The 13,447-nt window shown below is 47.0% G+C and overlaps 1 protein-coding gene across 1 annotated transcript; it reads right to left on the bottom strand.

Moving 5' to 3' along the window:
• Positions 1-964: 964 nt before the first annotated feature.
• On the bottom strand, positions 965-3,136 carry LOC119300275 (BTB/POZ and MATH domain-containing protein 2-like). The gene is made up of 3 exons (XM_037577293.1): positions 2,032-3,136; positions 1,076-1,147; positions 965-982 (listed from the first exon to the last, which is right to left on the bottom strand). Exons 1-3 carry the CDS (start codon positions 3,079-3,081, stop codon positions 965-967), a joined length of 1,140 nt encoding a protein of 379 aa, XP_037433190.1. The 5' UTR covers positions 3,082-3,136.
• Positions 3,137-13,447: the final 10,311 nt, after the last annotated feature.

The raw sequence follows: 13,447 nt of genomic DNA, 5'->3' as shown, positions 1-13,447 counted from the left end.
CACCACGGTCGTCTTGCGTGCTTGTTATCTGTCTTATTAGCTCGACCTAGTTTGGCCTTGGGCAAGGCGACATGGTGAGGGGGAGTAGTAGAGGGGAGTTAAGGAGTCGAAGAAGTTGACTAGCTGGAGAGTAGGTGTAGAAGTGAATAAAGACGGAGAGGCGCCTTCATTTTTATAGTCGTGACAGCCATTAATGGGTGTGCCTTTTCTGGTGGAAAAAGTAGCAGTGGATTGGTCGAGCGAGTGTGCCATTGATAGAAGAAGGAATAGAGAGGAATAAAACATGTGAAACTTCCCTCCCACGCAAATGGCTTGGTATGGAGTATGCTCCAAAACAACGCCCCCAACCTCCAAATAGGGAGCCTATAATGCGAAAATACATAGTAACACTCGGGTGCCACAATCCCCCATGCTCAAAAATAATTTAATAATTTAAAAAAGGTTAAAAATCATTATGAAATCAAACATGACCAAGTGTTGCACTTGTATAAAAATATTAAATATGGACTTTCATTGTATCTGGGGTCAAATATTTGCAAAGCACTAGATACAAGTACTATCCATGCTATCATCATAAATTTGTTTGTTTTTTTTTTGCCTTGAAGTTAACGGGAATCATTCCTTGGCCAAATTTTTAATACGAGCATAATACCTGGTCATATTTGATTCCATAAAAATTCTGAGATTTTTTAACATTTTCTTGAATTACTAACTTATTTTTTAATATAAGTTCAAAAATATATACGTATTTTTGAATACAGGGTGTGGAGCAACCAAGTGCTCCTAATCCGCCTCCGCCTATAACGTTGTTAGGCTCTTGGCCATAATAGTAATTATTTTGGAGATTGGTTTATTTTGACCATTCTACTGGAGTTACTTGAACGGTCCAACCTCATAGCGATCAGCGAGTCGTTGGACGCATCGCGGCATCAGATCATGTGTACCCTTCCTCTGTGTTTACAAACTAGACTGCCCAAAGTGCCTACAAGATGATAAACCAACACAAGCTCCTGCCTACAAGATGATATTGTACTTGTACAGGCAACCTTTGTATACAGAAATTAAAGAGGCTCACTTTCTTGTTAACGAGGCGCACTTTCTTGTTATTCCTGAAAGAGGAGATAGGATTCAGCACAGCTTTTCCAACCTTTGTATGCAGAAATTACAGCGGCAACAAAAGAAATTACCAATCTAGGGGAGACACGCGTGCACACTGACACTAGTCTAACATCCTTTTGCAGATTTAGAAGGCAAGAAACACCCAGAGATTTCCAGGTAAAGAAACGCCTATAGACTGAATGCCGAATGGCTTGGAGGTAAACCACGGGATAATTATTTAGATAACCTCAAACTTGTCGATAGCCTTAATGCCAAACAAAGAAGCAACGAGAACATGGACTGGGGGCTCAGACCAGCGATATTAGAAACAAAGAAAATAGCAGATGATATTCACTAATTTGGCCGAGGAAACACATGAGGCAGTACCGGCGCGCCACTTGCATTCCTAAGCTCAATGTAGTAATGCTAATCATTGCCCTGTTTGCCCACTCTTACATATGTTGTCTAATCTAGCACAAGATTTTCTATCCTGCTTCAGGACATCAAAAAACTTACCTATTTATAATCTATATCCCGAGAACAGCATTTTGGCATGTTTAATCTTGTTTTCATTCTTATAGATGAGACCATCGTAGCATTGCTTGCGCATGTAAGCCATCTGGGTATCAAATGTTCAACAAAGGTTGCAAGGAAATTTTGACAGAAGATTAAGACCAAGTGTTACACGGTTGCAGACAAGCGTTCTGGATAAAATGAACCTGATAAATAAATATTCTGGGATGATTTAGGAGAACATTCACACCATTCACATCACTTGAGAATTAACCTAACTATTCTTAGATCCATCATCCATCTAACATTGAGTAGAAATTTAATAAATACTAATCACAAACAGTTCATATGATTTAACAAATCTACCAATGTAGCTGCTCATGCTTTACGAAGCTTTCTTCTATTCTCCAGTGCATCCACTATGAGAGATGGGCAAGTCATTTTGAGATCTTTGAAGCCTTGGGTTGCCACCACGGCGTCCATAGCGTTATCATCTGATATTTTGATAAATTCAAGGCAAGCGTCCTTAAGCTTATCACAGTTATATTGATCAGCTAAAGCCAATGTGGTTGCCACGGTGTCCACACTCAGATCCTCACAAAGGATGCTTTGGCAAACCATCTTGAGCCTCTCCATGGCATATCTGTCCGCAGCCACCAGTAATAGCCGGATTATCTCAATATTCTCTTCTCCCTCGAAGTCCTCATGGCCAGGCAAAGAATCGGTATAGATGAAATGGAGCAGGGCCCTGAAGATGGATGGCTGCATATCCTTGACGGTAATGCACTGCCCCGCCCTCGCCTCCCTCATTGGCCCGTAGAGCTCCGCTTTAAGAACAGGCGACCGCATAGCGAGAACGAGCCTATGCGCTTCAATGGTCTCTCCTCCAACAATGAAACTGACATCCAATCCCTCCTTTTCTTCCAGCAGCTTGCCAACATGCTTGGCCATGTCAGATGGTGGTCTGTCTATTTTGGGTGGCGATTTGGCTTCGGTGGTTTTGGTAACACGTGGCTTCTCGAAAACAGTGACAATACATTCAATCATCAGGCGATCATCCTTAAGGTATGCGGATCCCTCGATCTCGCTTCGCTTTTTGAACTGAGCAGTCCCCGGAGCAAACCGACTGGAATCGTCGGAATTGAAAATCCTAGGCCCTGTTTTGATCACGGAAGACCGTAATCCGGTGCACTGGTCGACCAGCCTTAGGTCACAAGAGGCCCGGACTTTAGTGCTCTTGCTCATAAGCTGGAGAAAAACTGCGATGTAATCTTGATTCTCGCTTTTATACCCATCAGGATAGAAGCGGATCGCCCAGTTGTGGCCGCCGACAGCGAAAACCCCTGATTGTATGTAGCTACCGGGGTCTTGCCCCATGCCCATGTGCTTGCTGTAACCCAAGATGTCGAACACATGCGTGCCTTCAGCCGCCTCCGGTGAGCACGTCGACAACGTCATGCATGCCCCCATCTTGGTGAGAGGTGGCCAGGAGGAAACGGTGGCCGGAGAAGAAAGAATCGTCGGGACTCGGGACAGCGGCGCCGCGTGCTAATCTGATGGTTTGAAAGAAGAAGAAGAGGGCATTAATACCCAGCGGGAAGCAGAGAGAAAGAGAGGGCCAGGATACGGGGGAGTGGCGCGAACCTTCAGAACTCAGGTGGTGACCGGTGATGGCGCGGTGGCGGCGGTATCGCGGACGGAGAGAAAGCCGCCTCGACTTGCCCTTGCGTTTTTGGCGAGGAGACCTCGGCGTTGCTGCGCCTGGTCGCCCCTCACGGAGTATTTAACCAAAAACTACCACAATTCGCGGAAACGTGACAGAAAACTACCACTTTACGATTTTGTCCCGAAAACTACCACTTTTTTATTAATCCATGACAAAAAACTACCAAGTGTGAAAACTGCTCGCTTTGCCTGGGTTAAACGCGAATCTGACTGCCCGACCCCACACATAAACGGGCTAAAAATGCAATCGGGTCCCTAGTTTTTCTTCAAAAAAGCAATCGGGTCCTCCGCCTCCTTCTCCTCCTCGTCGCCGGCCTCCTCCTTCCCCAGCCGTCCGCAGCTTGCTCGCCATCGCTCGCCATCGAACGGGTCCTTCCCCCCGCCGTCGTCCCCACCCACAACGACGTTGCGGTAGAGGAAGACGGGGAGCGCGTCGATGAAGGCCTGGTCGACGCCGGCGTCGTGGAGGTGGAAGAGCTGCTGCAGCTGGCCCTGGAACGCCGTGACGCTCTCGGCGGCGTCGTCGCGGGCCGCCCTCCGCCGGCGCCGCAGCCGCAGCAGGTGGCGCGCCAGCAGGTGCAGCAGGCCGCAGACGAAGAAGACGATCGCCAGCACCGCCATGATGAAGAGGATGCTCGGGCTGATCTCGGTCTCCACCGTCTCCAGCGCCGACGACCCCGGCCCCGCCGTCCACGACGTGGACTCGCCGCAGCAGTAGCCGTTCCCGTCCGCCGGCGGCAAGCGGCTGGGGAAGGAGGAGGCCGGCGACGAGGAGGAGAAGGAGGCGGAGGACCCGATTGCTTTTTTTAAGAAAACTAGGGACCCGATTGCATTTTTAGCCCGTTTATGTGTGGGGTCAGGCAATCAGATTCACGTTTAACCCAGGCAAAGCGAGCAGTTTTCACACTTGGTAGTTTTTTGTCACGGATTAATAAAAAAGTGGTAGTTTTCGGGACAAAATCGTAAAGTGGTAGTTTTCTGTCACGTTTCCGCGAATTGTGGTAGTTTTTGGTTAAATACTCCCCTCACGACTATATATACTAGTAGTCCTAATCGATGACTACTCTGAGACCTACACGCACACGTACACATGTATTTGAACCGGACAAAACATATGCACGTCGTGTTTAACTCTAATAACAGTGTCCTTGTCCTCCGGTTCCTCCAAGAGGCAAGAGCCAGGCCCGCTGCACCTCGTTGACGTGGAGCTGGCAGCGCTCGCGGTCGACCATGTTGGTGCTATGTACGGACGCGAGCACGCTTAGTTCTTGTTGACGATCTTCGGGTCCGTGAGTGGCGCTGTGACATTCATCTTCTCCGCCTCCATTTGCACCAAGGCCGCACGGTGCTCCGAGTAGCGCAAGGCGAACTTGTTTCTCTGCCTCCGCAATGGAGAAGAGCCCGCCTGCCCTACCGGTCGGAGCCACAGCCTCAGTGACCATCGCCTCCCCTCTCCTCCATGGGCGACTCCTTCCCCGTGAGCGCCTTCTCCTCCTGGACCTCCGCCATCGGCATGGGGTCGCTGCCCTCCTCCTTCACCTCCTCCTCCGAGCTCGGCGCGGGAGAACTTGAACGTTGGCCCACCTCAATGCTGCCTGGCGATACGGTGTCCGCTGCCGTCATTTTGACGTCAGCATCTTATACCAAGTGATCTTGAAGTGGACCATGGCGACCGCGGCGAGCGAGAAGGTGGATGTGGAAGAGGACGGCTCATGGCGGTGGCGCGGATGGGTGGAAGTGAGAGAAGTGCAAGATGTTGCAAGGGTTTGAGGGGTCATCGGCCGGCCTTTAGAGCAGCTCCAATGGGTGACCCATTTCGTCTACGGCTGTTTGTTTGGATCGGCATGGACACAAAAGTCGGCCCAACGCGTTGACCCAAACGGACGCGCGTTCGCTTTTCGTCCGCGAGCGATCCATTCTCAGCTCATTTTGAGCCGTATTTGAGTCGGCGCGGACACGAGAAGGACGCGCGCGCGCTTTCTTCTCCCCCTGGCCCGCTGGTCAGTGGCACATTGGTCTCTCCCAATCTCACACCAAACCCTCGCCCGCCTCCATCGTCGCCAACGCCGCCGTCCATTTTTTCAGTGACTCTGCCACCCTCTGCAACGCCGCCACCTCCCACGTCGCCCATCACCATCGTCTTGCCACCGGGCAACCGAAAGCTCTCCACCCCCGCTTCCCTGACACAGCCGCGACCACGAAGCGACCTGGCGTCCCCGGCCAGATCCTCACCGGCACGCTCGTCGGACGCCGGCAGGGTAGCTAGCTGGTCCGTGCGCGCCGCGACTCCCTTCGTTGGCCGTCTTCTTCGTCGACGCCCGCAAGCTGTTCTACAGTTTGCCAAGGTACAAAATGAACTCCGCCGACGAGTTCTTTTTCACAATTTCCTTTGCGACTCCAACGATTCGTCGTCCGATGACGAGGAGGAGATATTGGCTGCCGTATTGGTCCATCACCACCTCAATAGCCAGCGCCCGCCATTCCATGGCTCCATTCCGGGTCACCTTTCGGCGTTGAATCGCAACCAGGAGAGCGGGCATTTCCTTCTTTGGAAGGACTACTTTGACACAACAAATCCGTTGTTCAAACATCAGAAATTCCGCCGGCGTTTCCGTACGAGTAGGCATCTTTTCAACCGTATTAGAGAGGGGGTGGTCGGCTATAATGACTATTTCGAGTGCAAAGAGGATGTCGTTGGAAAGATTGTTTTCTCCTCTTATCAGAAATGCATTGCCGCCATCCGAATGCTTGCATACGGAGTGCCCGGTGATCTCATTGACGAGTACGTCCGTATGAGCGAGTCTACATGCCTAGACTCCATGTATAAGTAATGCAAGGCAGTTATTGCTGAGTTTGGCCCTGAGTACTTGAGAGAGCCGACTCCTGAAGATACAGCCCGTTTGTTGGCGATGAATGCCAGCAGGGGCTTCCCAGGGATGCTTGGCAGCATAGACTGCATGCACTGGGAGTGGAATAACTACCCTTCTGCTTGGCAAAGGCACTATAAGGGCCATGTCAGGGCTTGCACTGTCATGCTAGAGGACGTGGCGTCTCAAGATCTCTGGATCTGGCACTCTTTTCTTGGCATGGCCGGATCACACAATGATATCAACGTGCTTCAGCGCTCACCGGTGTTTGCTAGGCTTGCCGAAGACAACAGCCCACCGATGAACTTTACTATCAATGGCCACAACTATGACAAAGGATCCTACCTGGGTGACAGTATCTATCCTCAGTGAATTGCCACCTCTTGAGCATTGCGTTGGTTTTCCCTTAAAGAGGAAAGGGTGATGCAGCAAAGTAGCGTAAGTATTTTCCTCAATTTTTCAGAACCAAGGTATCAATCCAATAGGAGACTACACGCAAGTCCCTCGTACCTGCACAAACAAATAAGAACCTTGCAACCAACGCGATAAAGGGGTTGTCAATCCCTTCACGGTCACTTACGAGAGTGAGATCTGATAGAGATAATAAGATAAATAAATATTTTTGTATTTTTATGATATAGATTGAAAGTAAAGATTGCGAAATAAAATAGATTGGAAACTTATATGATAAAAGATAGACCCGGGGACCATAGGTTTCACTAGTGGCTTCTCTCAAGATAGAATAAGTATTACGGTGGGTGAACGAATTATTGTCGAGCAATTGATAGAAAAGTGCATAATTATGAGAATATCTAGGCATGATCATGTAAATAGGTATCACATCCGCGACAAGTAGACCGAAACGATTCTGCATCTACAACTATTACTCCACACATCGACCACTATCCAGTATGCATCTAGAGTATTAAGTTTATAAAAACAGAGTAACGCATTAGGCAAGATGTCATGATGTAGAGGGATAAACTCAAGCAATATGATACAAACCCCATCTTTTTATCCTCGATGGCAACAATACAATACGTGCCTTGCTGCCCCTGCTGTCACTGAGAAAGGACACCGCAAGATTGAACCCAAAGCTAAGCACTTCTCCCATTGCAAGAAAGATCAATCTAGTAGGCCAAACCAAACTGGTAATTTGAAGAGACTTGCATAGATAACCAATCATACATAAAAGATTCCAGACAAGAATCAAATATTGTTCATAGATAAACTTGATCATAAACCCATAATTCATCGGATCTCGACAAACACACCGCAAAAAGAGTTACATCGAATAGATCTCCAAGAAGATCCAGGAGAACTTTGTATTGAGATCCAAAGAGAGAGAAGAAGCCATCTAGCTAATAACTGTGGACCCGAAGGTCTGTGGTAAACTACTCACACATCATCGGAGAGGCTATGGGTTTGATGTAGAAGCCCTCCGTGATCGATTCCTCCTCTGGTGGAGCTCCAGAAAAGGCCCCAAGATGGGATCTCCTGGGTACAGAAGGTTGCGGCGGTGGAAATAGGGTTTTGTGGTGCTCCTAGATGTTTTCGGGGTATATGAACATATATAGGACGAAGAAGTAGGTTGGTAGAGCCACGAGGGGCCCACGAGGGTGGGGGCGTGCCCGGGGGGCAGGCGTGCCTCCCTGCCTCGTGGCCTCCTCGTTGATTTCTTGATATCCACTCCAAGTCCTCTAACTATTAGAAAAAAGGCTGTTAGTGACGCACCAGTTTTTGCTATTAATGGCGTACATATGGATCAACGTGTTGGACGCACTGACGACTCAAATCTAAAACGGGGCAGATGCCGGGTGGGCAGCCGACCCAAACGGACAAAAAGCAGACAAAACACATCTGTTTGGGTCGAGACATTGGAGTTGCTCTTATAGTCAAGATAGGCGCCTTTGTCAGCTCGTTGGCTGCCTAGCCATGAATTTGGGCAGACAGATAGCCGATGAGCCCGTGTGAATGTAGTGACGGTTCGAGAGCCGTCCAGGGTTCTAGATAGGACGTGTGTGTCGAAGTTTCACATGGCGGCCATCCGAGTATTTAACCAAAAACTACCACAATTGACGAAAACATGACGAAAAACTACCACTCTACGATTTTGTGCCAAAAACTATCAAATTTGTCCTAAACCGTGACCAAAAACTACCAAGTCGTGAAATCGTTTGCTTCGGCCGCGCTAACCCCGAATCTGACCGGTTGGGCTCGCGAATCAGTAGCCACACTGGCCAACGGACATCCGCCACGCGGTGACGGCCGTTAACGCCCCGTCCGCTGTCTGAACGGCGGCTGTCGGTGGGCCAATAAGTGAGAGCGAGCTCAGCCACTCGCTCATTCTCTTCCTCCTCGCTCGCTCTCACTCGTCCTCATCCTCTCCCTCTCCCTGGTGCTTTGAGCTAGGTCAGCCTATCACCGTCGCCGCCGCGACCATTGCTGCCGGTAGAAGTTGAGGATGCCATCCTGGAATGACGAGGAGAGCTCGGACGAGGACATCAACATGGTTTCAATGGATCCTCAGCTCTTTGTAAGTGCATAATGGTGGAACAGAGTTAGGGTTAGGTTTAGTTCATCCAAATTGGAGATTCCAAGTTGGTTTTGGTTTGATTCGAACTTTCTTTTGCAGGAAACCCCTGACAGTGTGGTGGAACCATCTTTCTGTGGTTCTTACACTGAATCTGAGCCGACGTGCATGATGCATCATCAGAGGCCGAAGAAGATGGTGACTTTTGAAGGTGCTTTGACTGGGAGGTGATTCCTGGGTTGTCCTGTGCAGTAGGTATTAAATCTTGCACGCTAACTTGTTTTGCTGGTGGAGATGTGTAATGTGTTTTGCTGCTGGAGATGTGTGGTGCAGCATGTGGTGCAGAGATGTGTGATGTGCAGAGATGTATGTTGTAGTTTAGAACTGAAACTTGAAAGTGCCATACATATGGAAGCTATATGTGAGTAGATCTTTAGTTAACTGAATTCAATACATGACTGAACCTGAGAACACCTACATGCAGAGATCTTTAGTGTACTGTGAACTGAATGTATTTGTTAGGTGTTAACTGAATATAGCTGTTAACTGAAAAAGAACAGAGTTAAATGAATTTATATCTATTGCTAAATATAGCTGTTAACTGAATATAGTCAGGCGTTGTGTGCTTACTATGAAAGAATTATGTTTGCATAATTTAGAGAGCATATTGATTTAAACAAAGGGTTTCGGTTAAATGAAATGACTTTATGACTTTAGTTATCTGTAGTAAGTTTGTTACTAAGTGCTTTGTGCTTAATTATAAATAATTGCTTCTGTAGGATGTAGGTGCGAACTGTGGGGTTGTGGAGTGGGTGGATGGTCCTTGGCCAGAGATTCTACAAAGGTGCCTAACAAGGATTTGGGACATGTACCATGAGCAGAACTTGGTGAGGGTGAAGGACAAACAAGCCCATGAGAAAGAGGTGGCCAAACTACAGAAGGAAATTGATTTCCTATCAAACAACTACAACCAGTTGGTGGAAGATGTATCCAAGCTTTTTGACTATCAAGATGGCAAGATGTCTCATGACATGGACTATACCAGTCAGGCAATCAATGATCTAAATGCAAAGAAGAAACAACTTGAGGATCAAGCAAAGATTGAGATAAGTATGGAAAAGATGAAGCTTGCCAAGGAGCAAAGGTGCATTCTTCAAAGCCAAGCAGATATCATTCTGAACATGAGGAAGGCCATGAAGGAAGTGGAGGGGGACAAGGACCTACTTAAGCAAGAGAAGAAGAAGCTGGAGTATCTGATTGCTGATCTAGTCGATGTTGGGCATGCCAGCAAAGATAAGCTGGAGAGGATCAAGGCAATTATGAATGAGTGAAGTGCTTGGTGTGTGGGTTAAGTAATTAGTAGGCCTATATATATAGCTGGTCTTGGAATGTCATGCATGTTAGGTGTATATTTTGGGAAAGTTTTATGTGCTTTCAGAATGGTATGAGGGAGGGAGGTACTCTTATGGTTGGTTCTCTTGTTTTCATTATATCCACTTGTCTGTACAGAGTAGGTAAATGGTTGGTTCATTTGTTTTCATTATATCCACTGGTGCCATGCAATTTCTGTTCTTTTATATATTTTTTGAGCGTTTTTGTGTTTTCTAACCCTTTTTTGAATGTGTTTTCTTCGTAAAAACTATTGCATTTTTTGTTTTTCTTTCTTTTTACTATTTTCTCTCTTTGGTTTTCTTGTAGTTTCTTTCCTTTCAATTTGTCTTTTATTTTTTATTTTTTCAGGTTAATAAATAAGATCGTGAATATTTTTATAAAATTTGAAAATACTTTTAAAAGTTTCGTGAACGCCTTCTAAATTCGTGAATATTTTTTATACGGAATTGCTAACTCAATTTTTAACAATGTCACGTCTAAATTTGTCATCGTTCGTTTTAGTTTCTACAACTGTCATGTTAGTGCTCGATCCCCCACTTCGATGGTCATTATTTGTTTGTCGCACATTGTTTTGTTGGCCAGTTTGGCTTCACTTTTGACACCGTATTATTTGCAAAGCTGGCGGCCTGTTTTGTCGCATTGTTTCTAGGCCACCACGTAGAATTAGAAGGGACAAGAAAAGGGAGCTCTATCGTGGTCGCTACCTTCCCAGTTCTTTTTGACATTGTCTCTCATTTTTTCTAAGCTTCATCAAGGAGAGGTTTAGCAATGTGTCATCTAAGGTCCGTTGGATCTTGTTGTAATTTTTGTGCAAACTCTTGATCACGCGTCGTCGACCGATATATTCCCGTGTTGCCTTGGTCTGTTTTGTCCACTTGTTGGCCAGTTCGCATTGCATGTCTATTTTTTTGTCGGGCCTTTTGCCAATCGTCCTTTTGGGGCTCGTTTCATCTGGCTTGCATTGTAGAAGTGGAGGAGACAACCTATGTCACTTGTCATTGCATGTCTCTATTTCCTTTTTCAAGTTCGATGTTGAAGAGACATGCCCTGACTTGCGAGTCCCCCCACGACTGGCAACTGGCCTCAAAGTTTATTCCCAGTTGCAAGTTCACTACCTACTTGTAACTGGGCTCGATCTGTCTTCGACCCATTTCTTTGCTTTAGTCGCAAGTCTAGCCTCGACTCGCAACTGAGTCCGAACTTTTTTCTTTCTCAGTTGCAAGCACACCCTTGACTCACAACTATGGTCGGGCCTTTTTTGTCCCAGTTGCAACTTCACCATCAACATGCAAATGGGGGGCCACCTTTTTCTCAGTTCAAAGTCAACCCTCGATACACAACTGGACCCGAATCCTATTTTGTCCTAGTTCCAAGTCACACTCGACACACAGCCGGGGGGAGGAGGTGGCGACCCGTTTTCCCCCATTTGCAACTCCACCCTGACATGCAACGAGGGGGCACCCTTTTTTTGTCCGAGTTGCAAGTTCACCCTTGATACGCAACTGGCCCTACCCTTTTTTATCCAAATTGCAATCCCGTCCTAGATAGGCAACTGTGTTTGGGGAGGATCTATTTTTGTCCCCGGTTGCTACTCCACCTCTCACATGTAATTTGGGGTGGGCACATTTTTTGTCCCAGTTGCAAATACAACCTTGATACACATGTGGGTCTCTATTTGTTTTTTTGTCCTAGTTTGCAAGTGCACCCTTGACAAGGTGGGGGCGACCCTTTTTATCTCAATTGCAATTCCATCGCCAACATGCAACCGGGGGCGTCTTTTTTTGTGTCAATGTTGTAACTCCACCCTCAACAAGAAACCGGGTCCGCTTTTTTCCCTAGCTGCTAGTCCATCCTCTATAAGCAACTAGGGCTGACCCAGTTTATATTTCGCATAGTTGCACGTCCATCCTTGACTTGCAACATGGTCCAAAGTTTTTTTTCTCCGTTGCGAGTTGACAATCGACTCACAACTGGCCTCGATTTTGGCATGCCTTTTTATTGCCTCAATTACAAGTCCACCCTGGACTTGTTACCAAGTCTGATACCTTTTTTGCCTCAGTTGCAAGTCCACCCTCGACTCGCAACTGGCCCCGAAGAATTTTTTTGTCCCAGTTGCTAGTTCACCATCAATGTGCAAGTTCTCTCGATCTGGCTTCAATTTTAGGAATGATTTTAGAAACCTTTGTGGCGGTTTTGGGATGATTGGAACCTGTTTTTTGTTCTCTTCTTTTTTTTTATCTATTTTTGTTTATTGTTTATTAGAACGCCGCCCCAGTTGCATGTCCACCTTCGCCACGCAACTCGTAGCCTGAACAGAACGGCATGTTCATCCTCGACATGCAACTTGCCCTCACCCACGATCTAATTGCATCTCCACCTCGGCATGCAACCTGCCTCTGGCCTAGTTCCATGTCCACCCTTGACATGGTACTTGTCCTCAAAGCCTATCTTGTTTCATCTCGACATGCAACTTGTCCCTGAAACCCGATCTAATTGCATGTCGACCATGACATGCAACTTGCGTTGAACCTAGTTGAATGTCCACCTTCCACATGCAACTTATACCCGACCCTGATATAGTTGCGTGTCAAACCTCAAAGCAGCTCACTCGACTCTGTTGCATGTCCACCCTCGACATGCAACTCGTGTCCAACCCAGTTACATGTCCATCCTACCTAGATCAAACATTAGAGGTTGTGCGACATGCAACTAGGACTCCGCCTTTTAGTTTGTCCTACTTGAAAGTCCACCCTAGATGCGCAACTAGGCTTGGGCCCCTTTTTTCCTAGTTGCAAGTACATCCTCGACATGCAACCGGGGGCGACCTTTTTGTTCCGGTTGCAAATCCATGCCGACATGAAACTGAGGGGCCACCCTTTTTTGCTTCAGTTGCAAGTCCACCCTCGATCCACAACTGGGCCCTACCCATTTTTTGTTTGAATTGCATGTCAACCTTCGACCGACAACATGGGGAGGGGGCGCGATCCATTTTTCCCCCATTTGGAAATCCACCCCCAACATGCATTTGGGCATGATCCATTTTTCTACCAGTTGCAAGTCCACCCTCGACATGCAATTGGGCCTAATCCATTTTTTGTCCCGATTGCAAGTATACCATTGACACGTAACAGCATTCCAACAATGAGACTGCAATTAGGGACGGGAGGAGGATTATCGGCAAGTTGCATCTCTACTTTTTCAAATGTTCATGAGTTTTTCGTTTTTTTATGAAAGGTCACACACATTTCCTTAAACCGAAAATACATGATTAATATTTGTCTTTCAAATATATGTTTTGATGTGTACTTTTTTTCATCAC

Source organism: Triticum dicoccoides, chromosome 5A, assembly GCF_002162155.2.
Source record: "Triticum dicoccoides isolate Atlit2015 ecotype Zavitan chromosome 5A, WEW_v2.0, whole genome shotgun sequence".
In the NCBI taxonomy this organism is placed as follows: Eukaryota; Viridiplantae; Streptophyta; class Magnoliopsida; order Poales; family Poaceae; genus Triticum; species Triticum dicoccoides.
This window is presented reverse-complemented; position numbering and strand designations above follow the sequence as displayed.